The 26189-nt window shown below is 42.9% G+C and overlaps 2 protein-coding genes across 3 annotated transcripts; one reads left to right on the top strand and one right to left on the bottom strand.

Moving 5' to 3' along the window:
* Nucleotides 1–197: 197 nt before the first annotated feature.
* On the bottom strand, nt 198–11958 carry TIPRL (TOR signaling pathway regulator). Its single transcript, XM_027904362.1, has 7 exons — nt 11746–11958; nt 7154–7333; nt 6216–6315; nt 4947–5078; nt 4439–4534; nt 3648–3710; nt 198–2031 (listed from the first exon to the last, which is right to left on the bottom strand). The coding sequence occupies exons 1-7, from the start codon at nt 11844–11846 to the stop codon at nt 1882–1884; spliced, it is 822 nt and encodes a 273-aa protein (XP_027760163.1). The 5' UTR covers nt 11847–11958; the 3' UTR covers nt 198–1881.
* A 3606-nt stretch (nt 11959–15564) lies between these two features.
* Nucleotides 15565–25712, top strand: GPR161 (G protein-coupled receptor 161). Of its 2 annotated transcripts, none has more exons than XM_027904379.1 (6): nt 15565–15597; nt 15830–16318; nt 16850–17574; nt 19091–19195; nt 21576–21695; nt 23001–25712. In XM_027904379.1, the coding sequence occupies exons 2-6, from the start codon at nt 15879–15881 to the stop codon at nt 23246–23248; spliced, it is 1638 nt and encodes a 545-aa protein (XP_027760180.1). In that variant the 5' UTR covers nt 15565–15597; nt 15830–15878; the 3' UTR covers nt 23249–25712. The 2 variants fall into 2 exon arrangements, with proteins under 2 accessions (XP_027760180.1, XP_027760181.1); XM_027904380.1 differs by having other exon boundaries at nt 15814–16318.
* The last annotated feature ends 477 nt before the right edge of the window (nt 25713–26189 follow it).

Genomic DNA, 26189 nt, shown 5'->3' with positions numbered 1-26189 from the left:
ATGAATTTGAATCCAATTTCCATGCTGCATTTATTTGCAGCCCCCTTCTTTACCCTGACATCAAAATCTGTAGGAAACAAGGCAGGAAGATGAAAAAAACCAACAGAATATAGGACTGTAATAGGGAATATAGAGAATCTCACCTCTATTTCAAAGTGGCCATAAATTCAGTCACACAGACCATGTCCAGGTGACAATTTCTTCCAGAGACTGGTTAATTTCAGTTTTCTTCACTCATTTTATCCTATGGGTCATAAGATATTTTGAAGTAATCCTTTCCAAAGGATTCCAAAGATAAGGCTGAAGGTGTATTCAGAAAAAAAAATAAATACTAATCAATAACTTTTTACAAACTAATCCCCACAGGCTCTCTGTGAGGTAGGCATATATTAACTCTCATTTTTACATACAGGGAACGGAGGCACAGAGAAGTGTCTTCCCCGTAGTTAGAGTAAATCAGTGACACAGGACACCAAGAAAACAGTCCCTTAGATGGCAGTAGACTGGTTCTTCTTTCCTAAAAACCTCAGGGTCTTCTTTATGTGAAAATAATTTCTCCAAAGATCTGGTTAAATACCAGGTTTTGAGATGAGTTGTTTCTATTAAGTCATGCAGTGTAGAATACGAACATTTTTAAACAAACCCCCCAAGCCATCAGAATGCATAGACATTCTTATCCGTCACCATCTTAAACCACAGCCTGCTTTTCACTGCAGTGACTTGCACCGAGACTCAGCAGTACACCGAGACAAGCCCGCTCAGCTGCCCCATTCTTAGGCCAAACCATTAACATACTGTAGGATTTCCAAAAGCTATACAAATATTTAAGTTTAATCTAGAAAATGTTAAAACCATACTATACAAGTGATCACATTGCTATTGATATTAAAACTTAAAGAATTTTATAATAAACCGAAGTAACGTATCTGGAACACTTCAGCATCCTTTTAAGGCCATATAGGATCTCATTTGTCAAACTGCAAATACAGCATCTTTTAGGGATTACAGACTAAACACCCTTGTCTTCCCCAGCCTCAAGCCACGTTGCAATTTGACAATCTGACTGTCAGGGAAGTATAACCATCACACGTGGGCACCATCCAGTGCATCCAACAAATGGTCAATGCAGAACAATGCATTTCCAATACTGTATGTGACTGGAGCAGCATCCAGACCCCGAATGAGAGTCTCCAGAACTGCCTAGAGAAATTTGGCTGACATCAGATTAAACTGCCTCACAAAGAAAGTCATTTTACCTTTATATAGTGTCAAACAAATCCTTTTTCCCCCCGCCCCCATCCCTAAACCTATCCTCAGATGAAATGAATGTTCTGAGGTGAGACTCTGGATCAGAGACTACAGAGAGTAACTTAGTTGGTTATCAGCTCACAGCAGGGGAAGCCAAGCAAAATGTGTAGTTTAGGACTGTCAGATCAAAATAAATGCAGATAATTTTTTTTTTTTTTTACTGTGGATGATTTCTCAATAAAAATAAATCATATCAATTTTACAATGCCAGCAATCTCTTAATATCTGAAGCAGCAATAACAAAATCTTCATAGAAGTGTTAGTGGCAGAGGGTTCAGAAAATACTCCTGCCTACTTGGTGAACTAAACAGAACCCAGACTTTTGTCATTTCTCCAGTGCCATTGAAAATTATAACTCACCACCAGCCTATCATCAATTTCAGATATAGGTTAAGAAAAAAAAAAACAAACAAACAACAAAACACCAGTAGCAAAACCTGCTTGAAATGTTTTCTCTCAAGGCTACAGAAAAATTAGCCAAATTCTTCATTCCACTATTAGTGAAACACCCTCCATGGCAACGAATATGTGATCACATCATCCAGTCTACTTCAAGTCCATATAAAGTCACATTTATTTAGACTTAACACACACGGTTTCCAGTGACGCTTCTGGTGTAGGCTCCAGCTTCTCTGGGAATTCTAGTTTTTCACAGATTGTCTCCTTTATGGGTAGATACTGAGAGATCTCGTTAGGTTCCGTGAACAGGGAAGGTGGAACATGCTAAAAAGCAAAAATTTTATATGAAACAAGTGAATGAAAGGAAGGTGAAAAAAAAAGTACTACAAACCCAAAATTTTACAGACAATCTATAATTTACCTGATGAAAACACCTTAAGTCAGGTATGATTATTAAAATTTGCCTTATAACTTCAAATGGACATACAGTCTTACTCCTTATGTGAATCAGTAAGCCAAGGAAAGGTATTTAACATTTTTAAGCAGCAGATTATAAGAGCACAAGAAAGTCAGAAACATCCATAAACAGCTACAATGTTTTTTAAAAATATATTTAAAATCTGAATGTAACAGTCTTTTCAAGGTTCTAGTTCTAGATGAGACTAGGATGGCCACAAGGGGTTCCCTGTCTTCTAGTCATTGCAATATATTCCCTGGAATTGCTTGTATTTAGCTACTGATAATTGATCAATCTTAACATGTATCTTAGCTTTATGAAGTTCACCACAGACATGTATATAAAATACTAAAACTCACTGGATTTTAATTTCATATTTTAAGAAATAAGGTCGTTTCATTAAGTGAATTGGTATCTTTCTCTGGAGATCTCTGCAGAAAATTTCACCATGTACAAGATGTGATGGAAAAAAATAAATCTATACTGAACAAATAACCTCCAAACTTTCTAACAACATTCTTTAAGAAGTGCACCCAGAGCTTTTCAAATGCAACCTGCACTTAGGCTGCCCTTGCCATGCAAGAAGCCATACCACTGTTTTAATTATTTCAAACCTCAGTGAAGCAGGAATCTTTTCAGCTTTGCCTATGGCAAGCCAATCTAGGGAACTGAAGAGCCATATGTATTTCCCCTCTATAACAACAAGCAGGAAAAGTTACTTAACAGCACAGACGATAATTTTTAAACATGAGGTGAGGTAAAACCTAGATCACTGATTAATATTTAAAAAATCACAAAACTATTCAAAAAGCTCACGTCTGGATTCAGCCCTGTTTCTAGGGATCATATATTGTTAAGAAATGATACAGGACCTCTCTCCTCACAAGACAAAAAGCATTTTGCGGAAATATTCCCTTGGAAGGTTTAGCAACACATTAGTCACTTTTTACAAGTGAAAGAAAAATAAGGGAGAAGGAAAGTTACAAGATTATGAATGATCGGGTGCTGGGTCAAGAATAAAAATCAACAGCTGCAATTCCAAATGTGCCACAAATTGTTCTGAACCATTCCTCAAGTTTGAAGGTAATCGATTACTTATTTGAGAAAAACTGAATGAGTTTATTACCAAACAGACCTTAATCCCTAACGCTACCTGCAAGCATACAACCAGGCCTGAAATTGAGCATCATGGGACATGGAATACCTGATTTTATGCCTGAAGAGTTCTATGAGAAAATAATTAATAAAAAAACTTCGTAACTCAAAAGTAGAAAAAGTAACCCAACCCCATCTCTTGCCATGTGATCTGAGCATTTACAAACGCAAATCCACCCTGAAATCCCTAAAATAAATGCTGCATAAGTAGAAAGATTTTTCCTCTCTATCAATTCCAAACCTAACAAAGAATGACTTAGAGCTGACCATAAAACAAAAAAAGCAGACAGAAAGAAAAAAGAGAGTAAGTTTAAAGAAAATGCAATACCTTTAAACTTGATATTTTGCTTTCTCTGGATGTGTATTCTCGCAACATGTAGGTCTTGTCAGCCTAATGGAAAAAAATTATCATCTGATATTAGTGCAAGCCAAGCATTTAAAATACACTGACTTTAGTAAGCATTTGAATTTGGTTGACCACAGATTTTCATCTGGGAGCAGAAATGTATATTCAAATTCACAAAGACAGAGAAAGTTGATAGTAATGTTCTCTTTTCCAAAAATCATCTTTCTGTGTGCATGTATCATAAAAAATGTTATGACTGAATACGCTTGGTAATCTTTACTCAATTAGAACTACTCCATCAGTACAAATACAGTTAGACAGAACAACCAAACCATTTAAATCTTAACATTCTGTATTACTTATGAGAAATCAGAACTCAGTGGAGTATGGACAGTTATTTCCAAGTTAACACTTGCAGTCTAATTCTATTAGACAAGCCAAAAATAATTTACTTGAAGGACGGTACCAAACTATTTACTGTTGCCTATTTTTCCTCTTGTACTTCCTTCTCTAAGCTGTGTCTGTCACATGTATTTAAATGATTACTTCACATGAGAAGTAGCCTACTCTGTTCATGTAACACCTCCCTCCACAGAATCCATACTTGGTTGCTAGTTCAGCACCACCACAGTAAAAGAAAATGGAAGTTCAGTTCAGGTAACCTCTGTGCTCCCAAACATCAGTATTAAATTACAGGAATATCAGCAGCTCTATGAAAGTAACACAGCAAGGGAACCTCCGTAAAATAGTCATGATGGAAAATAAAGGTTTACCTCGTGATGAAGCCTTGTATCATTCATCCTGATAAGTACCCCATCAACTCGCAAGAAAAACCTCAACAGCACAAAAAAGCTGGAAGGCATAACTCTCTGCAAAAATAAAGACGTTCCATTCAGCATATTACAAAGGTATACTTTAAGTATGCAATTATCTACATCAGATGTTCACAATGAAAGACAGTATGAGGAGCTTTCAGTAGTAAAGCCAAAATCTGGGCTGTGGATTTGCTACAACTATGGCTGGACAGTAGGGCAGACAGTGCCTCAAAAGACCCTTAGGCAGGATGCAGAAAGAGGGAAAGGACTGTTCCATGAAGCAAGTGACAGATGACAGAAAGATTTCAAAACAACATATTTTCCAGTAAGAGTGTATTTCTAACAGCAAGGATAAAGAACTTTGTGTTTTAAAGTTTAAATCCCAGAAGGAAGAACATGCAAAAAGCGACTGCATTTTGCATTTATTAGCCCAATGAGTCACCTGTATAAGCCTCTGAGTACTTACTACTTTTACACTCAAACTTGACACTCCATGATCATGAAGTTCATCTTCAAACAGAAGTACTTCTTCAAAAAACATAATTTGTTCCCTGGCTTTCAATTTCTCTGTATTTATGTGTTCTGTTGTAGGAACAACCTAAAGAAAAAGATTAGGAACAGTTAGCACGTTATTTGTTGCCAAACTACATGAAATTTGTCCTGATCTTTTGAACTCCACAGTTTTAGAAAAGAAAAAGCATTTAGAGCTCAAAGTTTTAAACATACCAAATTTCTAGGAGAAAAAGTTAAAATTAAAACCAAAACTTCCAAGAGTATCCGCTTGGAAACAAATATCAAGCAAAACCTAAGAGGGACAATTCTGAATAAACTTCCCTCTGGATATGGGCTCAGTAAGTTTTCAGCTGCAAACAATTCTGTTCACTTTCTTTCAAATGGTTTTTTTCCAAAACATTGAAGATGCCTCATGTTTAACATACAAATGAGAAGTTTGGGTTTATAAGCAGATTCCATGCGTTTAATATCTCTTCTCACTACAGACCCTGGGAAGGATTCTAAGAAAGCCTATAAAGTACCTATAAGTACCTATAGGTACCTATAAGTACCTATAAAAAGCCTCAAGTACCTATAAATCAAGACCCTAATACACTTCTAGTGCCTTAAGACTACAGGCCGACAACACATGGTTTGTTTCTATGCTGCATTTTTAATTCCAGAATAACTCAAATGATCTCTAACTGAAGCGTTCCTGTGAATTAATATAATTATCTACTTAGTAGCAAGAAATCTGTATACAGTAAAGAAAAACTGGGAACTTCAATTTTATTTTCAAGACACGGGAGAGCCTGTGAGTTTAAACAAGAGGAGTTACTGTTGCAGTAACATAAAATCATTGAAAGCAGACAGATCTACATATCTGCTTAGACAAACAGGCAAGCAGCAGAGCACAAAGGTAATAAAGAATTACACAGTTGATAGTTCTGCTGTGTATGAAGAGCTCAGATCTTAAGAGAGGCACCCAGCAAGTGCTGAAAATTCCCACGTGCTTTAAACCTAAAATGCTTTAAGACACCACCCACTCACCCTCCCATTATTAAAATAAGCCATGATTTGATTAGGATAAAAAGAGACAGGATAAGCCCAAACTACACTTTTAAGTCAGAAATTATGAAGCATGCTTTAGATTTTACAGAAGCCTACTGAAACATAAATGACAGCTTTAAAAGTGGTTGACTGAAACAATGTGGTCAGCATTTAACAAGGAGAAAATCATTACCTTTAATTTTGCAGTATCTCCTAGCAATGTTCCTTTGTAGTCTGTTGTGTAAGTCCAGTCATAGGGCTTGACAACTTCCTTAGTGTGCTCAGTCTCACTCCTCAAAAAGTGAAAAGAGAAAACAGGTTTGTAGTCATTGCTTTTTAGTAATTCTCAAAAAATTACAACCTCACATACGACTATGCACTATGGATCCCACATTATTCTCCAACAAAAACAGTAGGTTTGTGCTGCAATGACAATGTTAAGATTTCATCATAGTTTTTTCACAACATCTGTTTCCATAATAACCTAGAAAACCATTATGAGAATTCCTGTGCTAACACTATCTTAGTTCTATGAGTCAAACTAAAGATTTCATACAGTATTGCTGAAAAATTTGTATTTCAAGATAATTTTTTTCTTCAAGTAGGCAGAAAGTGATGCGCTGATGACACACAGCAATCACTGACACTGCAATTTTGCCTTAGTTTTCATGACTACTTTGCTTTCTCTCTGTGTTTTATTTCCAGGTGCTCTACAACTAATTTGGTAAATACCAAGTATTACAATTAGTTCTCATGCAAGGTAATTGTTCTGCTTTATTCCTAAGGCTAGGATTTAAACGTGTACAGCACTTTGCACTTCAAAACACCACCCAATCCATAATGCTCGAGGCCCTGTGAGTTCGAATAAACAGGAACAGCACTGAGCCATGTTAAACTTGAAGTTTATTTTAAGAGAGCCAAGACACAACTGAAAAATACAGCAGACCCAATTTAACAGATAGGGTGATCACAGCAAAGAAAAGAGAAGTGACTTCTGTGATCACACGCTGTAACTAGGGCAGAACCAAATGCAACACGGTCTTCAAGAGTTCGGTCTGTTCTTTTAACTACTTTATGACAGTTCCACATGCAACACACCAGTACTTGCCCACTGGTGATAAAATACTGTACCTGCTCTCTTGCCACTCCTCTGCACAAGCGACTTTGATCATACCTTGACAATTATTGACACATTTTAAAGCATCTGTAGCATTGAACTCAATTCCAAAACCATGATCATGCTGTATTCTCAGGATATTGTCTCCAAACATCATTTCTGGCAGGGAAGGCATGTGTAATTCATCTGCCAATCTGCAGAGAAAAATAAAGACACATCAGTCAGCTATAGTTGAATGAAAGTAGTCCCTGTTCTGGAATAAGTATTCTTTAGACCCAGATAATTCAGAAGGCACATCATCAATATGTTCTGCAAGACTTTGTATTTTCTCAGGTTAATCATTTGACCTGAAATGCACAATCACTGAACCAAGGTGACTTTTCCACCACAAAAGTATTTCCAAAACATTCCTTCTCCATCAGGCTCGTACAAAGGTCTCACACATGAGGAATCAAAAAATATCTGAGAAGCATGTAGAAGCAGTTTGCAACCTCTTCTAGCAAATCCCTGGGAGGATCATGAAGTACTCTGGCAGGTGCTCAAAAAGAACTTTTAGAAGCAAGCACTCATGGTCATCAAGTTTGAATTCACTAGGCACAGTGGTCCATACCTCCATATTTAAAAGCCTACAAAAAAGACACTTAAAACAACCCTAGCAGAGTACAAGAAAAGCACAGAAGACACTGCTGTGATCTACTACTTTTCCAAGCTGGTAGAAGACTGGTACTGGTATTTATAACTTTAAGCAGAAGAGCCACAGACAGAGCCACAGATCCAACTGAACAAGGTACTGCATGAACCAAGTAAGCATGATCCCTGCAGAAAATCTCAAACCATCCTATTTCACATTCTGTTTTGCATCAGTCTATACACTTATTTGTACTTATGTACATATAAACATGTGCTATATATAAATACATAAACCCCCACCACCTGATATACACTCTGACCTTAATTACTGAAAGGCTTCAGATACTTCTTTTCCTCCTTACCACTACCTACTTTACCTACCCAGATCAAAAAGGAGTACATGGTATCTGAAGAGAAGAAAACTTTAGGAAATACATTAATTTGAAGGAGGGGAGGAAAAAAAAGTGTCCTAATCACAATGTTTACATTGATAATAAGGCATTCCAGAACAAAAGTGGTTATTTCTGCAACCCTGCATTCAAAAGAACAATATGCTAACCTAACTAAATAAAAAAAGCAAATTCATAGACCTGGAGAATAAGATCCTACATTTTTCCCAGAGAAGGCAGAATAACATCATGAAGGTTTCCATTTCATCAAGTGCAAAACCCAACAGCAGCACAGAAAGGAGTTCTTGGCTATGGCACATTTAATTCTTCACTTTTCCACTCAGGCTGCTGAGGGATTTTTGCGACGTGTATCTGCCAGAAATAAAACTCCTACAGATAGCAATGATGTTGCCCGAGCAATAGAAGAAGACAAAATGCCAAGAGAAATACATTATAAAAGGAAGCTGACTAAAAGCACTGCAACAAGATGGTTTCTGACTTTTCACATTTAAAGTGGGATGAATTGTTTTGCAGATCTCATGGTAGGTACCGAGATCTACAGATAAATGACTGTTTTTGGACTTCTCTTCCCTACCCTGCAAAATCCTCTGTGTTCTTTCAAGCCTGTGTTATGGTTCTTGCTACTTTACTTTTCAGTTTCTTCCAAAATGTTCTGAAAAAATGTGCATTTCTGAAAAACATTTAAACAGATAAAGGTAATTTCTGAAAATTACAGAGGTGACTAATTTAAAATAGGTACAGTTAAAGTAACTGAATAGATCAGAAGATAAGTACAGCAGGCAATTTAGTTTCTAGACCAGCAGTTAAAGTCCCTCACTTGTTCACAAATAATGAAGAGAGCCTCCCAATTAACAGTCTCCCAGTCTTAACAGAAAAGATCTATATTTTTAAGAGGTAGCATCCTACAAAATAAGTCTTCAAATATGCCATAAAAATGAGATGCTCTAAGAACAGCCCTCCTTCCCCCACAGGACACAGGTACAGCTTGTGTGGATGTTGAAGCCTCATTACAGAAAAACTACTAAACCACAGGATTCAAGTTTTCTCACCTGTAACTGCAAAACCCAAAGGATCATTAGTCAGAAGCAGTTTGAGATTATTTTAGGCATTGAACATAAGATAAAGATGGAAGAAGGAAGATAGGTTTTACCTGTTTTAAGGCAGATGCCCAGTTTTAAAAAAGTATTATGTTGTTGTGTTTGAAAATCAACATCTACATTGTTTACTACAATGCTAATTAAAAAACAAGCATAGCATTTCCAGACATGAGACTTCACCAATAGAATTGTTTAGGTTGAACAAGACCTCTAAGATCATCAAGTCCAACCATTAACCCAGCACTACCAAGTCCACCAGGAAACCAGGTCCCTGAGTGTCATGTCTACATATCTTTTAAACCCCTCTGGCAACTGGGACTCAACCACTTCCCTGGGAAGCAGGTTCCAATGCCTGACAACACCTTCTGTGAAGAAATTTTTCCTAATATCCAATCTAAACTTCCCTTGGTGGCTGCTTCCTCTTGTTCTATTATTTGTTACAACCTCCTTTAAGGTAGTTGTAGAGAGTGATAAGGTCACTCCTGAACCTCCTTTTCTCCAGGCTAAACAAGCCCAGCTCCCACAGCCACTTCTCGCAGGACTTGTGCTCCAGACCCTTCTTAAGCTCCAATGCCCTTCTCTGGACATGCTCCAGCACCTCAGTGTCCTCCTCACAGTGAGGGGCCCAGAAGTGGACACAGCGCTCAAAGTCTGGCCTCACCAGTGCTGAGTACAGAGGGACAATCACTCCTCTGGTCCTCCCGGACACAATATTTTTGATCCAAGCCGGGATGCCATTGGTCTTCTTGGCCACCTGGGCACACTGCTGGCTCACGTTCAGCTGCTGTCAACCAGCACCTTCAGGGCCTTTTCTGCTGAGCTGCTTTCCAGCCACCCTTCCACAAGCCTGCAGTGGTGCCTGGGGTTGTTGAGACCCAAGTGCAGGACCCGGCATTTTGCCCTGTTGAACCTCACACAATTAGCCTCAGCCCATTGATCCAGTCTGTCCAGACCCCTCTGCAGGCCTTCCTACCCTTCAGCAGATCAACACTCCCATCCAACTTGGTATCACCTATGAAGTTAATGAGGGTGCACCTGATCACCTCATACGGACTGTTGATAGATATCAAGATAGATAGAGCCCAAATACTGAGCCCTGGGGGACAACACTTGTGACTGGCCAACCGCTGGATGTAACTCCATTTACCACCATTCCCTGCACCCGGCCATCCGGCCAGTGCTTCACCCAGAAAACAGAGCACCCATCCAAGCCATGGGCAGCCAGTTTCTCCTGGAGAAGGCCTTATTAATCTCGGGAAATGTAAAAGTAAGATGAATGAACATTTAACGTGACTAACAAAAAATTGTATTCCACTATTCTCGAAACTGAAACCAAGAAATATCTGATGAATTTAGCTGCTACTATGGTCAGTTATGGCACAGCTGAACTGTTGAGCTCCACATTAGCAAATCTGACCTAAGTGCTTGATGCTGACAGAGGAACACTTTCTCCAATGGTTTGACAGGAGTGGAAATTACTACAAGAAGAAAGTAAATGATAAATTTTTAATGAAAACCATTATCTTAATATAGCTATTACCAAGACACCGTACTGGAGTAGCGAGTCCATAGGCCACATTTAAAAGGCCTTTAATCACCATTAAAAAGTAATTAAAAAATCTGGCTTCTAATTAGCGGGTGTCAGTTCACAGAGATCCAGATCTCCAAAACCGCTAGAATCACAGAATGGTTTGGGATGAAAGGGACCTTAAAGATCATCGAGTTCCAACCCCCACAGGCAGGGACATCTCCCACTGGACCAGGTTGCTCAGAGCTCCATCCAGCCTGGCCCTGAACATTGTCAGGGACGAGACATCCACAGCTTCTCTGGGCAACCTGTTCCAGTGTCTGACCATCCTCAGAGTAAAGAACTTCCTCCTACTATCTAATCTAAACCTGCTCTCTTTCAGTTTGAATCCCTGCCCCCTTTTCCTGTCACTACACACTCTTGTATAAATCCCCTTTCCGTCTTTTTTGTAGGCTCCCTTCAGCAGTCATTAAAACCAAATTTTGGAAATCACATGTAACTCCAATCACCCCAGTTTCTCCAGTCAAAGAATCAAGCTTCCCGTCTCAAAAAAAAAAAAAAAAAAAAAAAAAAAAAAAAAAAAAAAAAAAAAAAAAAAAAAAAAAAAAAAAAAAAAAAAAAAAAAAAAAAGAAGAGGGAAAGAGCCGCCCCCCCTCCTTCCCCCCAGTAACTGGACCGAGCAGCGTCTCCCCCGCCCTGGGAAGGGTCTGTGTTTCCTGCGCAAGGCGCCCCAAAGCCCTCGCTGTGAGGGCCTGAGGCTGCAGCCCCGCGGGGGCCCCGAGCAGCGGGGACTCTGTGCTGTGCTATACCGTGCCGTGCCGTGCCGTGCTGTGCTATGCTGTGCCGTGCTGTGCTGTGCTATGCCGTGCTGTGCTATGCTATGCCGTGCTGTGCTATGCTATGCTGTGCTGTGCCACCCCCCCGGCCCGAGCCCACCCCACCTCTCGGCCTGCGCCGACTTCATGATGTGCGTGCGGGCGGCGCTCAGCTTCCACGGCCCGAAGGTGAAGTCGCGCCGGCTGCTCTGGAAAACCGGGTGCATGGCGGCCTCCCCTCCGCCGCAGGCGGAGAAGGCAAGAGAAGCCGGAACGGGCGGCGGAGGCGGCAGAGCTTCCTCCTCTTCTCCCCTGTCCACCCCGCGCAGCCCGCACGGCACCGACAGCGCCGCCGGGACCGCCTCCTCACGGCGCTTCCGCTTCCCGGGGCGCGGGCAGGGAGCCCGGGCGCGGAATCCTGGGATGCGTGAGGTTTGCCAGCAGAGAGAGGGAAGTGCTGCTGTCCCTCTGCTCAGCCCTAGTGAGGCCGCATCTGAAGTGCTGTGTCCAGCTCTGGGCTCGTCAGAACAAGAGAGACATCGAGCTCCTGGAGCAGGTCCAGAGGAGGGTGACAGAGATGATGAAGGGACTGGAGCATCTCTCTTCTGAGGAAAGACTGAGGAAGCTGGGTCTGTTCAGCCTTGAGAAGAGACGGCTGAGAGGGGACCTCATTAATGTGTATAAATATCTAAAGAGAGGGTTCTAAGAGGATGGAGCCAGGCTCTCGGTGGTGCCAAGCAATAGGACAAGAGGCAACTGGCAGAAACTGATGCACAGGAAATTCCACTTGAATATGAGGAATAACTTCCTTGTCCATGACCATGCCCTGGAACGGGCTGTCCATAGAGGTTGTGGAGTCTCCATCACCATCACTGGAGATATTCAAGAACCGTCTGGACACAATCCTGTGCCATGAGCTCTGGAATGATCCTGCCTGAGCAGAGAGGTTGGACCAGGTGACCCACAGTGGTCCCTTACAACCTGATCCATTCTGTGATTCTGTGAGGTGATGTGTGTAAGGCAGGTGGGAAGTGCTGCCACCCGTGGAGGGCTCCGTGATGCTCTGCGCTCCTGGAGCCACCCTGGGGAGAGCAGGCCTTTCTCTGGTCTCTGTCCATCACAGGGAGCCAGCGAGCTCCCCCATGCCCCCATTCTCGGGGAGCCGGTCTGTGGCAGCTGATGGAGAGCATGTGTGTGCCCCGTGGGAATTTGTGCCTCCAGCCACTTCCCCACTTCCTCACCAAGAGCAGCACAACAGCTGGGTGGTAGCTGGGGAGCTCTAAAGCTTTTGATGGCCCTGGGCCATTTCCCTGCCCATGCTCAAAGGTGCAGCAAACATTACCAGGCTTCATCACACAGACACCCTGTGCTGTGTTGGATGGTACACAAGTGTGTATGCACAGACTGTGTAGAGTTGGAAGGGATGACATCTGGTGCAACCTGCCTCTTCAAGCGGGGTTGTGCACAGGATTGAGTCCAGACAATTCTCAAATATCTGCAGTGAGGGAGACTCCACAACCTCCCTGGGCAATCTGTTCCTGTGTGCGGTCACCTTCACAGTAAAGAGGTTCCTCCTCACGTTCTGGTGGAACTTTCTGCATATCAGTTTCTGCCCGTTCTGAAATCACCTGTGCTGATTGGAAATGGTTCTTAACATATTAGTTATTGATTGTTGTCCAGATATGATCTTTTAAAAATACCAAAATGTGATGGCAAAGAAATCCTGTAGAAAAACATCAGTAGAACTGGTTGAAAATGAGACATAACTAATTGATAATGGGCAGGTGGTTGTCTTGCTTTTCTGCATCATTGAAAGGACAGACTTAACTCCCTAAGAACTTCCCCTGGCACAGGAGCAAGACACACGGTCCCACTTCTGCTGCTGGAGCACAGGGGCAAGCTGAGACAACAGCTACGGGAAACTGATGTACGCATCACGAAAACTCCCCAGAGCAATCCAAACCGCACAGCTCACGTCAGAGCAGTCGTCCCCTGAGCTCAAGGGCCTTGCCAGCATATGAGCAAGCCAGGAATCAGTGATGCACAAGCACAGCATTTAATTATTGTTCACCCTTTATACTTTATACTGACACCTATATCCGGTGTCTTGCTTCAGGTGGTGTCGGGGGGAAGAACTCCTCCCAAAAATCTTCTCTGTGTTACTTTCAGTAGCGTTTCGGAGGTCTAGCCTTAGAGTCTTGCCCCTCTGCGAATGCCTGGTACTACGTGCCGGGGCAACTCACTTCATCTCATCCGTGTAAAACGGACATCCCCCACAAACACACACTTTGAAGTGGCTTCCCGGGCGCTCCGCTCCTGATGCGGCCGTGGGGAACATGGCGGTCGGGCAGGGGGCGCGGCGGGATGAGGCGGCGGGGCGGGACGGCGGGAGGGGCAGGGACGGGCCGGGCCGGGGCCGTGGCGGGGGAGGTTGGGGCCGCGGCGGCTTTGGGGGGTCCCGGGCGCCGTAACCAGGAACGTCCCGCTCTGGCGGCGGCCGGCGGTGAGTGCGGAGCCGGGGCGGGGGGCAGAGGCGGCAGGAGAAGTGGCGGGACCTGCTCGCCGCAGGGGCGTGGGGGGGAGGCGATGGATGCCCGGGCCGGAGGACCCTGTCCCAGCCCTTTGTTCGCTGCCGGAGGGAGCGCGGGGGCAAAATGGCGAACCCCCCCCCCCTTCCCCATCCTATTTCCAGCTGGATTCCGCGCGCTTAGTGTGTGCCGGCACGCCTGGTCAGGCTGCCCTGCGATGGGATGGGATACTGCCCCTGCCCCGGGATGGGATGCTCCTTGCCCTGCCCAGCCCCGGGCGGGCCACCTCTGCTGAAGGCCGCTTTCACGCCCCGGGGAGCAGCGGGGCCGTGAGGGGACGGGGAGCGCCAGGTGCCCCGGGCGTCGCTCCAGTGCCGGGAGCGGCCGCGGGGAAAAGCCGCCTTCCCAAAACGCGCACCGGTCCAGGAGTACGGGACAGGCCCGCAGGGGTGGTGCGGGCACGCTTAGAGAGAAACTCGAGGGGGAGGCGTTTTTGCAAACAGCCTTAGACAGTTTTACTAAAGAGGAGCTAAGTTATGTTCCTACAAAGCATTGGCCCAGTAATGTCTTTAATTATGCTCTTAGGAAAGTACAGATAGAAATGGAAAAAAGGCATCTCTCCAGACTGACACTGCTGTCTAAGGCCACAGCAGCCACGCCGATGGAAGCATTTCTGTGAGTACTCCTGGCTCTCTGGGACCTGTGGGTGGGCACAGCCACAGAATTAGCTGAGATAACTTTCCCCAAGTCCCCAGCTTCCAAAAAATGCTAATATCAACTTCATATTGTTTAGTGGAATCATTTACTTTGCTGGTCTGCATATTTGCGTTTTTTGGTGATGGTTTTTTGGTTGTTTGTTTGGTTTGGTTTTTTTTTCAGTATGCTGTCTTGCAGATGTGTGAAGGATTGAATGAAGGAGGGATTGAATGGGGAAAAGGCTGCTAAGGAATTGGGAGAGATAACAGGGTTTCACAAAATGAGGTTTTGAGTCAGTGGGATGGATGCTAACACTGAGAAGTCGAGGACTAAAGGTTCTTAAGCATTTCTGTAGCATGGACCTCGGCTTAATGCAAGGAAGTGTCTTTCAAACCTCATGCACAGAAAGCCAGTTCCCCTGCTCCTTTGGTATTGGCAGCAAAATACAATCACATCTGTAGCTAAGGTGATGATGAACATGGAGAAGCGATGTTAGGAGAGTACATGCAATGGTTCCTGAGTCTTTGAATGTTACTTAGCAACTGTTAAGAAAGAGTCAGCAGGATATGACTAGCCAGGCATCCCCAGACCACCAGCAACCGCTCCATAGGCAGAATACAAGGTAACAATTGGGATAAACAGGCAGAATTTTTTTTAAAAGTGACTTTCTTTAAAGTAAGAGAAACAAAGACCTGAACTGATGTTCTTGTTTCTTCACAACCTAGATGAAGGGACTGAGTAAGATGCACAGCTGGTAAATATGACCTAGAAACAGGTAATATCCTTAGAAAATTTTAAAGTAAAATGTGCTAATTTTCTTTCTTGTTTCCTCCCCTTCACTATTTCTTGTCTTTCAGACAGTTTCTTCCCTGTTCTAGGCTTGATGCTGTCACTGACGTCTTTGGTGTGCCCATAGGCAATTTACTGCCCCTTTGCTTGCCTGTCTAAAATGATTTCCTGCATACTACAGGCAAATTTCAACACAGGCAAAAGGGCATCCAGTCTTTGGAAGGAGTTTGAGGAAATATTGCCTGAATGTTTCTGAGCATTGTTCTGCCTCTAGCTGCTCAGCATGTCTTGGCTGCTCCAGCTCTGCACGCTCTGACCATGAGCAGCAATTCCTCCCTCGGCAATGTGAAGGGCCTGAGGAACCTCACCACGCAGGAAGATGGGGCAGTCAGAGTCACCGAGTCCATTGCTATCATCGTCATCGCTATTTTCATCTGTTTGGGCAACCTGGTGATTGTCGTCACCCTGTATCGAAAGTCTTACCTTCTCACCTTGAGCAACAAGTTTGTGTTCAGCCTGACCCTTTCCAACTTTCTGCTCTCTGTACTGGTGCTGCCTTTTGTTGTCACCAGCTCCATCAGGCGAGAATGGATCTTCGGAGTTGTTTGGTGCAATTTCTCAGCCCTGCTCTACATGCTGATCAGCTCAGCCAGCATGCTGACCCTTGGACTCATAGCTATAGACCGGTAAGCCTGCTCTTTTTTAATTAATTGTAACAAATTGTCTAGTCGTCTCATAGAGGGACTTGTTGGCTGTTCATTGAGTTGAGAAGCAAAGCAGAGGGTAACACGGCGTAGTTGTGGTGTCATTTTTCCTTCAGCCCTGTGTGAAATTTTGATCTAGGCCAAGACAAAGTGATGTCATCGATAACGCAAAATGCACACATGCATCTAAAGATTTTTAAAGCACTTGATGGTATAATAACATACTACTTGAGAAACGTGAAATAATGATTTAAAATTCCAAATTATACCCTAAGCATGCACTTACACATAGGAACAGATTTAATAGTTGCATGTGTGCCTTCAACCAAATTTGACAGTCTTAACTGCAACAATACATAATTTTACATGTAACTGTTTTTAGAAATAGGGTACCTGAGCCCGTTTCGATGTTTGAAGAAGAAAGGGCTAGATATCAACATCATTAAAATATGCTCTTTTCTTTGTCCTATGTCTTTTGTGCTCCTGTTGACTACTCCCTTTCCTGCCCTCCAGGTACTATGCTGTCCTGTACCCGATGGTTTACCCAATGAAGATAACGGGCAACAGAGCAGTGGTAGCTCTTGTGTACGTGTGGCTGCATTCCCTTATTGGCTGCCTCCCTCCTCTTTTTGGCTGGTCGTCTTTAGAGTTTGACCAGTTCAAGTGGATGTGCGTGGCGGCCTGGCACAAAGAGGCCGGCTACACTGCCTTTTGGCAGATCTGGTGCGCGCTGCTGCCTTTCGTGGTCATGATGATCTGCTATGGGTTCATATTCCGTGTGGCGAGGATTAAGGCCCGCAAAATCCACTGTGGTAGTGTCGTCATCGTGGAGGAGGACTCGCAGAGGAACGGGAGGAAGAACTCCAGCACCTCCACGTCCTCGTCTGGCAGCCGAAGAAATGCTTTCCAGGGGGTTGTTTACTCGGCCAACCAGTGCAAAGCTTTCATAACCATCTTGGTTGTCATCGGGGCTTTCGTGATTACGTGGGGGCCTTACATGGTAGTAATTACATCAGAGGCACTTTGGGGAAAAAACAGTATTTCCCCTGCCTTGGAGACATTGGCTACGTGGTTGTCCTTTTCCAGTGCCATTTGCCATCCGCTAATTTATGGACTGTGGAACAAGACAGTGCGCAAGGAACTCTTTGGGATGTGCTTTGGGGATCGGTATTATCGTGAGTCCTTTGTTCAGCGGCAGAGGACATCGAGGTTATTCAGCATTTCCAACAGGATCACAGGTAAGATGTGCGGCTGCAAAAGACTCTTCCTTAATACCATTAAGAGCAAGGTTTCATGTCTGCGTGTGCTTGGCGTGTTTCAGGGCTCTCTAAAGAAAGTGGGATGTTTCTGGAGTTTTCATCGAGTCTTTTGCTCAGGTTGTCGTAGACGCTTGAAAGGAGAATATTTGTTTTTTTGATGGTTAACATGTTTCTCCAACTCTAGTAAAATTTTCTCAGCCAGAGAAAAACAGTAATGAGGTTAATAAAAAATATTTATTTTCTTTTTTCTTGGGCATTTCCTTTTGTGTGCCTTCTGTTTTGTGTTGCCCACATTTGAGCTCTATCAATAGTACTTTTTCTACACCTCTTCTGTGATTCATGGCTTTATGCTACAACTCTCTGAGATCCACCAAAGTTACACTGGTGTAACTATAAATTCAATTTTTAGGCTTAGTAGTTGTGAAAAAAAGATCATTAACAAAGTTAAACTATGTAAAAATAGTATGGTTGGTGTCTCCTCATGTTGCAGGCTGAGAGCTTCAGTTGCTCAGTTTGGTGATCTGTTTTTTTTTAAAGAAGCAATACAATGACACTCTGATTTTTTATCATTTGCCTTGCCCTGTTCAGAAGCTTCCAAAAATAGAACACTTTTAAGGGATATTTCATGCAGAGGCAGGAACTGAAGTTATTTAATTGGGAAGGAAGATCTAAAATGCAGAAGGAAGGTGAGAGCAGCAGGACATCTGTTATCTTTTACACAACCTGGGATTACTGAGAGAGACTGTTATCTGAATGAAAGGGTTCTGCAGCTACAGCCACATCACAAGCTGCAGGAGTTTTGACAAATCTGTATCCAGGAGATGCTGTGGATGAATACATTGGGAACTGAGGTGGAAGGGAAAAGACAGGAAATTTTTTTCTCTTTCCAAGCAATAAGAAGCTGACAGTTTCGGGTTTATCAGATATATTAGCTGTAGACTGACAGGGAAGGGAAAAAGAGCCCCACCAAACCCACAACAAAATCTTGAAGTGAGATTCAAAGAAGGCACCTTTGTAAAAACCTAGGATCTCTTCCCTTCTTGTTTTGAGGATATGAAAGAAGTCAGGTATCTCTGTGCTTTAGCCTTGCTCATGAATTTCTTTACTCCCTAATGGCCTGTAACAGCTGCTGGTGGCTACCAGGTTATTCTCTGTCTAAAAGGTGCCTGGCAAATATCCCCATCCCTGTGAGTGTGTACACTCGGTGCTCCGCCTGTCTGGCTCATAAAATACATGTAGTTGAAACAAGAGGGGGAGGGAGATGGTGCAGGTAGAAAGGAGACTTTCCCTACAGAAAGACTCCAAAAATACCTGAGAGCTGCTGGCGGGATTTCTATGATGGGAAGTCCAGAAGCTGTGCACTCCGAATCAACAAGGTAAGTTTTATATGCAGAATAATAAATAAAGCAATAGAGTGAACATTACTGGAAGAGGCTTTTACTATTGCAAACCCCTGAAACATTCATTGTGTAACAAGAACAAAACTTTCTTGCAGATTTGGGTCTATCTCCTCATCTTACTGCCCTCATGGCAGGTGGACGGCCATTAGGAAACAGCAGCAGCACAGGAGACACAGGTTTCAGCTGCTCACAGGATTCAGGTAACTACAAGTCCCTTGCTCTCTTTACTCAGGCAAAAGCTTACACTTGGCAGAACTCACTGGGATAGTCAGTATTTACACACACAGATGTCTCTTGGTGGATGAATGACATGAAGCATCTGTTCCAGCTGTTACAACAAAACTGCTGCAGTTGCTTTTTTCCTTCCTTGCTCTCAATATATTTACTTGCAAAATGCTGTTTACAGAATGATGACCCTCCCTTGTTAATGTGTCCTGGGAACAAGACTCACTGCTTTTGTGCCCTTCTCCTTCAGTTTTCTGTTGTTCTTTGGAGACTTTCCCTCTATCCACAAGGAACAGGGCAACAAAGGGCTGTGGAGGACGTGCTTCTCCTGTTTTGTAAGAGACCTTGTTTTGTTCATCCTGCAATGTAGATATAAACACTTGGGATGGCTTTAGCTTATGATTTCATCACTACTTAAGATCTCTCAATTGAAGTTGTTTTGGAAAAGGGAAAAACAGTTCTGCCGGTACTTTTCTATCCAGAACTGTTACTAGATTTTTCTGGCAGCTGATTCAGCTACCACTCCTTAACTGCACTAGTTTAAAGAGTATTTCTGCTCTAGAGACAGCAGAGGGTGATCTTCTAACATTCACTTGGTGTAAGGGGTTTGTTTTTTTGTAAAGGAAATCTGTGGAGCTGGGATTTATTTTTGGTGTTGTTTTATGCTGGTAGTTTTATGCCTGTTGTGGGTGTTCTGCAGCTTGGTGTGATACAGGAGACTAGCATCCTGGTAAACCTACCTCAGTTAAATGGATGTTGTGCTATAATTTTTTGAATGGCAGTGAGCAGTTTAAACAAATGAACAAACTAAAGAGATAGTGAATGCTGTTAGAAGTGCCACTGTTGGTTAAGGAGGGAGTATGATCCATAGCCTGGGAATGGATATACAGTGATCCACTGGGAAATACTGTTTCACTTGAAGCTTTTACTGTGAGGAACTAAAGAGCAGAAAGAAGTCTTAGTCCCTCTTCAGTGTTGCCTGCTGCATGTAGTACGTGATCCCTGGTGGGGAATCCACCACCATGTGGCCTATGGTGCAGTTGTGTCTTTCTCTGCCCTGGTAAACAGAAACTGGCCTTTTCATGTTGTGAAAAACAGATAAAGTATGGAAGAACAAAAAAATCCAAGTGGTGCCAGCTGTGCAGAAAATACAAAGTGAGACCTGAGTCCCAGTTACTAGAAATGTTGCCTTAAGATCAATTATTCCAAGGAAAAAGATCCACCCTGAAAGAATAAGAGGCTAGTTTCTTCACCAGCCACTTTTGGAAAAAAAGCCTAAAATTCTACTCCGTGGAAGACTATATCTTTCTTCCTAGTGCCCGTCTTCCACTGCGTGCTACATTTCTGAAGAGGTTTTGGTGCCCTAGTAAGAGTCTACTGTTTTCAGATCAAAAGCAGTCAAGTGGGTGAAGAGGGATGTGAAGTCACCATCCAGAGGAGTTACAAAATCTGGAAGGCACTTTGTCCTAGGCCTGTGATGTTGTCACATCACAAGAGTAAATGGACTGATGGTAGAGTGTCACACATTAAATGTGTGCAATCTGTGTCTTCCAACAACAGCTTCCCCAAGGACTGCTTTCTCAGCAGCGTCCTAGTGTGTCCACGAAATACTTGCTCTGTTTTCCTTTATGTAGCAGAGAGACCAGCATTGCAAGGGAGGTGTAGGCTGCAGTCTTGCCCTCTATGTGAAAGCATTGCAGAGATGCCAAGAACGTCCTTGTGCTTTTTAAACTCTTATGTTGGAAAGGTGCAAAGCAGATTCAGGAAGGTGAAATTAAAAAAAAAAAATCAAAAAAATCCTGAACTGGAAAAAACTCATCAGGCAAAAAACATTCCTAATCAGCCAGAGATTTGTCCCTATTAAAATACACTTCAAGACAGTTAAAGTAGGTTATTAGAGACAAACTAAATCAAACAGAAAATTTCTGCAGTACAAATTCTACCCGGGTCTGATTACAAGCAGACATTTGGAAGCTGTGGTTGTCTGCCTCTCGGGTAGCCACTGTTAGCCTCTTGTCTTCATCAGGAAGTGGGGGAAGTTCCCCTCAACTTTACCTTTTATTTACTGAAGGTAAGGTTTCACCTTTGTCTGCTGTCCTATTGACATTATAAGCTCTGCAGCTGAGAATTTTGGAGCTGCTTGAAGTTTTAGATGGCTAGTGAGAAACGATTTCTCAGTCCTGTGAATGAAAACTCTGACCTCATTCCTGTTCAGTGTTTAATTTGAGCTGAAATTTACTCCCAAAAGCTGGGTTTGGACTTCTTTTGGAGTAACTTCTATAGACAGAAAAGTTTTTGCCATGACATTGTATCCCAGTGTTACTGTCTTACTTGAGAGCGCTTGCATTGTTTCAGGAACAGATACAATGCTTCTTGAAGATTACAGCTCAGATGGCCCTCATGCCCCACACTGTGTCTGTCCTCCTCGAAGGAGGAGTTCAGTGACATTTGAAGATGAAGTAGAGCAAATTAAAGGTGAGTTTAGGGGTAAGTATGAAAATGCTCAGAACGAACTACATTACCTGCTCAGGAAGCCTCTCAGGACCTTCATAATTGTCTCACAACATCACTGACCACTCCTTGCCTTGACAGACCTCACCATTCATGCAGGTACAAGAGAAAGCAAGATCAGGTCCATCTTCCAGTTCTCAAGTAACAACAGACAAGGACAAGAGTTAGAAGCTGAGATCCCCTGTATACATATAATTTATGTAGCACAGCAGTATCCTCTTTGCAACTCCATTCATCTTGGTGGCTGTTGCAGTCTGTTTTGTGTTTGTCAGAGAATATATTTTCCTGCCCTCATATTTTGATTGCATTAATCCCTGTGTTCCTCATTTGGCCTCCTCTCAACTTTATCATTCACAAACTTGAAATTCTTCTATTTACATGATTGAATAGTCTGAATATGATTTCATCTGTTACACTTACTTTTTTTACTCAGCTTCTATTTCACTTTGCTGGGTATATCCTCAGCAGCTATGTATGAAAATAGGTAAACCACATGCACTTATTTCAGTCAAATCACTTGTTGATTCTCTGCTAGCAAAGTGTTGATGTGATCATCTATAAAATGTTGGAAAGTTATTTAGGCTGGTAGTTACAGTAATATGGAATAGAAGGCTAACAACCTGATTTTCCTAACAGTACGTGATTGTGGACAGTATGAAAATGAGCAGAAAACCTTTAAGATTCAAGTAATAACAAAACCTGGGATAACGAGAATTCTTTCTATGGAATTTTTAAACATCTTAGCAAAATTCACTTTGGTCCTCTTTTCAGCATGAGATTAATATTTCCTTGTACAAATACCTTATCGTATACGTTGCCCATTATTTTTCTGCATGATGAAATGGGAGCTTGATGTCTGATTTTTCATCTGAGCAAAAGAGGAAGGTTTTAGTGAAAAAGTTCCTCATAGGCTTAGCAATTCTCCCCAGTAAGTCTCAGGATTTTCAGGATCTCTGAGACTTTAAATTCAGCAGCCTCACTGAAGAGCTACATTTAGGATGAACACCTTTGTTGCTCAACATGTTGGTAGGTAGAGAAGTATGCAGATGCTATAAAAACAACTGCACCAGTACCAAAGAGCAGGTGTATCCCAGGTCACTCTGGATATTGTGTTGATAGAATGGTTTGTAAATGTGCTCTGTTGAACAGTTATTTTGCAGAGGGCATGATCATAACCATACAAAAGGATCAATATTGCTCTTCAAGCGTTTGCACAGCCGTGCTGATCAACACTTACGTTGCCTTTTTTTACCTCTTTTTTTCTTCCAGAAGCTGCGAAGAATTCCGTTCTTCATGTAAAAGCCGAAGTCCATAAATCTCTGGACAGTTATGCAACCAGTCTAGCAAGAGCTATCGAAGCTGACGTGAAACTCAGCTTGTTTGGGGAAGATGCTTTACCAGGAGCCCTGTTCCCGGTGCGGACTCTGCCAGGAGGCAGCATGAACACACGGCGTGGTGCCAGGCCCCATGCTAGCCAAAGACTGAAGTTGCAGAGCATCGATGAAGGGAATATTTGACACCAGCACTGGAGTAAGAAAACAGAACAAAACCACTAAGCAGGACCTATTACAGCTGTTAGTGTTTCAACAGAACCAAGATACCTTGTCGGGATGTTTTCAGTGTTTTTTCAAGACTTGAAAACCAGCTGAATTTTGGTACTTGCATCAGCATTTTACAGTAGTGTTTGTTTACTGTTTAGGGTGCTATTGACTCTTCTGTGCCATGTCTTTATCACACAGTTCATAGGAATGCAAGGTTTGATTTCACTGACCAGATCATTAGTCTGTTGAATCTTGGGCCCATTATTGGCCAAAGCTGATACAGGAAAAAAGCAGGAAAAGTATATGCAGTATTTAATTTATTGTTGTATCCTTCATCTTCTGAACACCAGGATAATCAGCTGATACTTGATAGCTGGACTGCTCTGATAGGAGCTTGTGCATGGGATACTACATACAGCCTTAGTGTCACATACTCCTAGATGAGGAGCATGGACTTCACTAAGTGCAAAACCTGAACTTTTCAGAGAGCTCGTGCAGATTATAGTTCCACTTACCTTTGCTGGGGGTATTTCTGTTTGTTCAGTGCTCAGAATGGCACATCACATCTGACACTGGACTGTGCATTGCTTTAGTGGTACAGAGCACCAGCCTCTCTGGATATAGTGGATGGGAGCAGACCTGTGCTGGAAAAGCATAAATATGGTATTTGAGGAAATCATTAATGCAGAATTCTTAGTTTCTCTTAGTTTCTCTGAGAACTTCAGCTCATGTCCCTGGTTTTGCTGTTACTAAAATGGCACTCTGTGGCTGTGCTAAGCTTGACAGAATATAAACAAGATATTGCCACTTCATATTCAGGATTCATCTTTTCTAGAGAGAAAAGAGTTGTTTGGTTGTTTTTGGTTTTTCTTTAGTCATGAGGGAATGTAGTATTTAAGCTATACTTACCTCAGTGCTTCTATTTCTTGGAGTATTAATTAATCTCAAAAATAAGAACATTTGGCACTTATATTGCACTTTGCATGTTCTTAAGCACTGTACAGACATTACCTTGTTAGGCCTTTGTGAGAGGGTTGATCAGCCCTGCTTGCCAAAGAAGGGGAACCCAGCACAGTCAAACTGCTGGCAGTGAAACAGCCTGCAAAGGTGGAAAGGTTTGTTATGAAAAGAGGGATGAGGTGGATCATATAAGTATATCCAGCTTCAGGAACCTTTCTGTGCCTTCCTGGGCTACCCACTTCCATACTTTGGAGGGGTTACAGCCCTGCCTTACTACATATTTCAAAGAGAGGGAAGCAAAAGTGATCAGGATAATTCCTTGGGGGTGGGCAGTGAGTAGCAAATGGACTTAAGGACCAAGGATTTGCATTTGTTTACTCTGTGTCTGCTTTCCTGTGCCTCCACCTTTCCCCAGAAGTGGCTAGTGTGACGTTTTGCTGGAGATTGTTTGGAAATCAGGAGCAGGATGTTTCCATCTGGGCAAAAACTGTGTGTCTTTTTGTGAGTTATTCAGAGACATAGAAGCAAAGTGTTGTGAGGCAGAGCCTCCGTCCAGTACTGTATTTAGACATCCTATTTGTCTGTGTTCCCGACTCAGAAATGTATTTCAGCACAAGCTTATGTCCATCTCTGGACAAAGCAACTTGACTTTATGGACTTGCCTGAATCCTATTAAGTTCCCATGCAAAATATAACTGCATACTTAAAATTCAGTACATGGTTTGCTGATTTAAGAACAGGCTGTTATAGTAAGAACACTTAAGCTCCAATAAGATTGCTCTTTACATAATGCAGGAACAAAACAATAAGAGGGAGGTTCTCACTCCTGCATTTTTTGCTTCTAGTGTGTTAGATAAAACTGGCACCTGTGGGCACTCTTTAAAAATAAATAACACAAAATCGCAGTATTTGCCAGGAATTGCCCTGCAGTGAGGCCATTCTTGCTATCGTTAACATTACAATCACAGCTGCTCCTAGTACTCAGCACTCCTTAAGGTCCACACTTGCCTGCTTGCTTCGAAGTATCTTGTCTGCATCCCTTTTATTCAATATTCCTGCTTCAGAACAAGCTGAGCAAAATCGTTGCTGAGTGTGAAAAGGACACACAGTTCGTATACATTGTGGTGGAGACGGTGCCGGCCCAAAACAGTGTTCAGGCGGGCATTGCAGGGCATCTGTGAAAGGACAAAATCGTTAGTATTATGTAAAAAGCACGTTTTTCACACAGGTACTGAGCCAAATTCGGCCTTCAGGCAGGTCGGGGACAGGTTGCGACAGTTTACACCGTGACTGGATTTGGCTGCCAGTGCTTATGTCACTAATCTGTTATTTAGTGTAAATGTTGTTAATATTTTTGTACACATGTTATAACCTTTCTGTAATTCTGCTACTACCCGAGTCATTCTCTCACCTGAGTTGTCATTAACGAAGAAATGCACACGTTTTGTAAAACTGTATTCCCCGTCCTAAATACAAAAGAAAACAAAAAACAGACTCATTTCTGGCTCTTGATGGTCTGCGTTGTTTGTTTACAGTACTGTAATTTCAACTTAAATTCATCTTTCAAGTGTTTTACTTTTAAAAGCGCATTCAGCTCCCAGGATGAGCCTGACAGCGGCAGCAGCTGCAGCAGTTTCCGCAGGACGGGGAGGCATTTTGGGTCGAGCAGGGCTCTCTGGGCACGGGGCAGGTTTTGGGAGCAAGGCGGTGCTGGATGCGATGCCGCGGCCGGTTTTGGAAGCTGGATGTGATCCCGATCCCGGGGCGGTGCCCAAGTCTTTCCGCAGCCCGGTGACCACGCCTCCTCCGCATGGCCACGCCCCCTTTCTGTCGCCCCACCCTCCTTTCCCCGCCCATGGGGCGCGCGAGGTGGGCGGGACACAGGGAGCACACAGCGCTGCGGCGATTGGCTGCGCACCGCCCCCCTTGCCCCGCGCTGATTGGTGGACGCGCAGGC

The sequence above is a fragment of the Empidonax traillii genome, unplaced genomic scaffold (genome assembly GCF_003031625.1).
Source record: "Empidonax traillii isolate 1590-97213 ecotype Southwest subspecies unplaced genomic scaffold, ASM303162v1 scaffold1047:size509089, whole genome shotgun sequence".
In the NCBI taxonomy this organism is placed as follows: domain Eukaryota; kingdom Metazoa; phylum Chordata; class Aves; order Passeriformes; family Tyrannidae; genus Empidonax; species Empidonax traillii.
The sequence above is the reverse complement of the archived record's forward strand: the minus strand, read 5'-3'. Positions and strand labels throughout refer to the sequence as shown.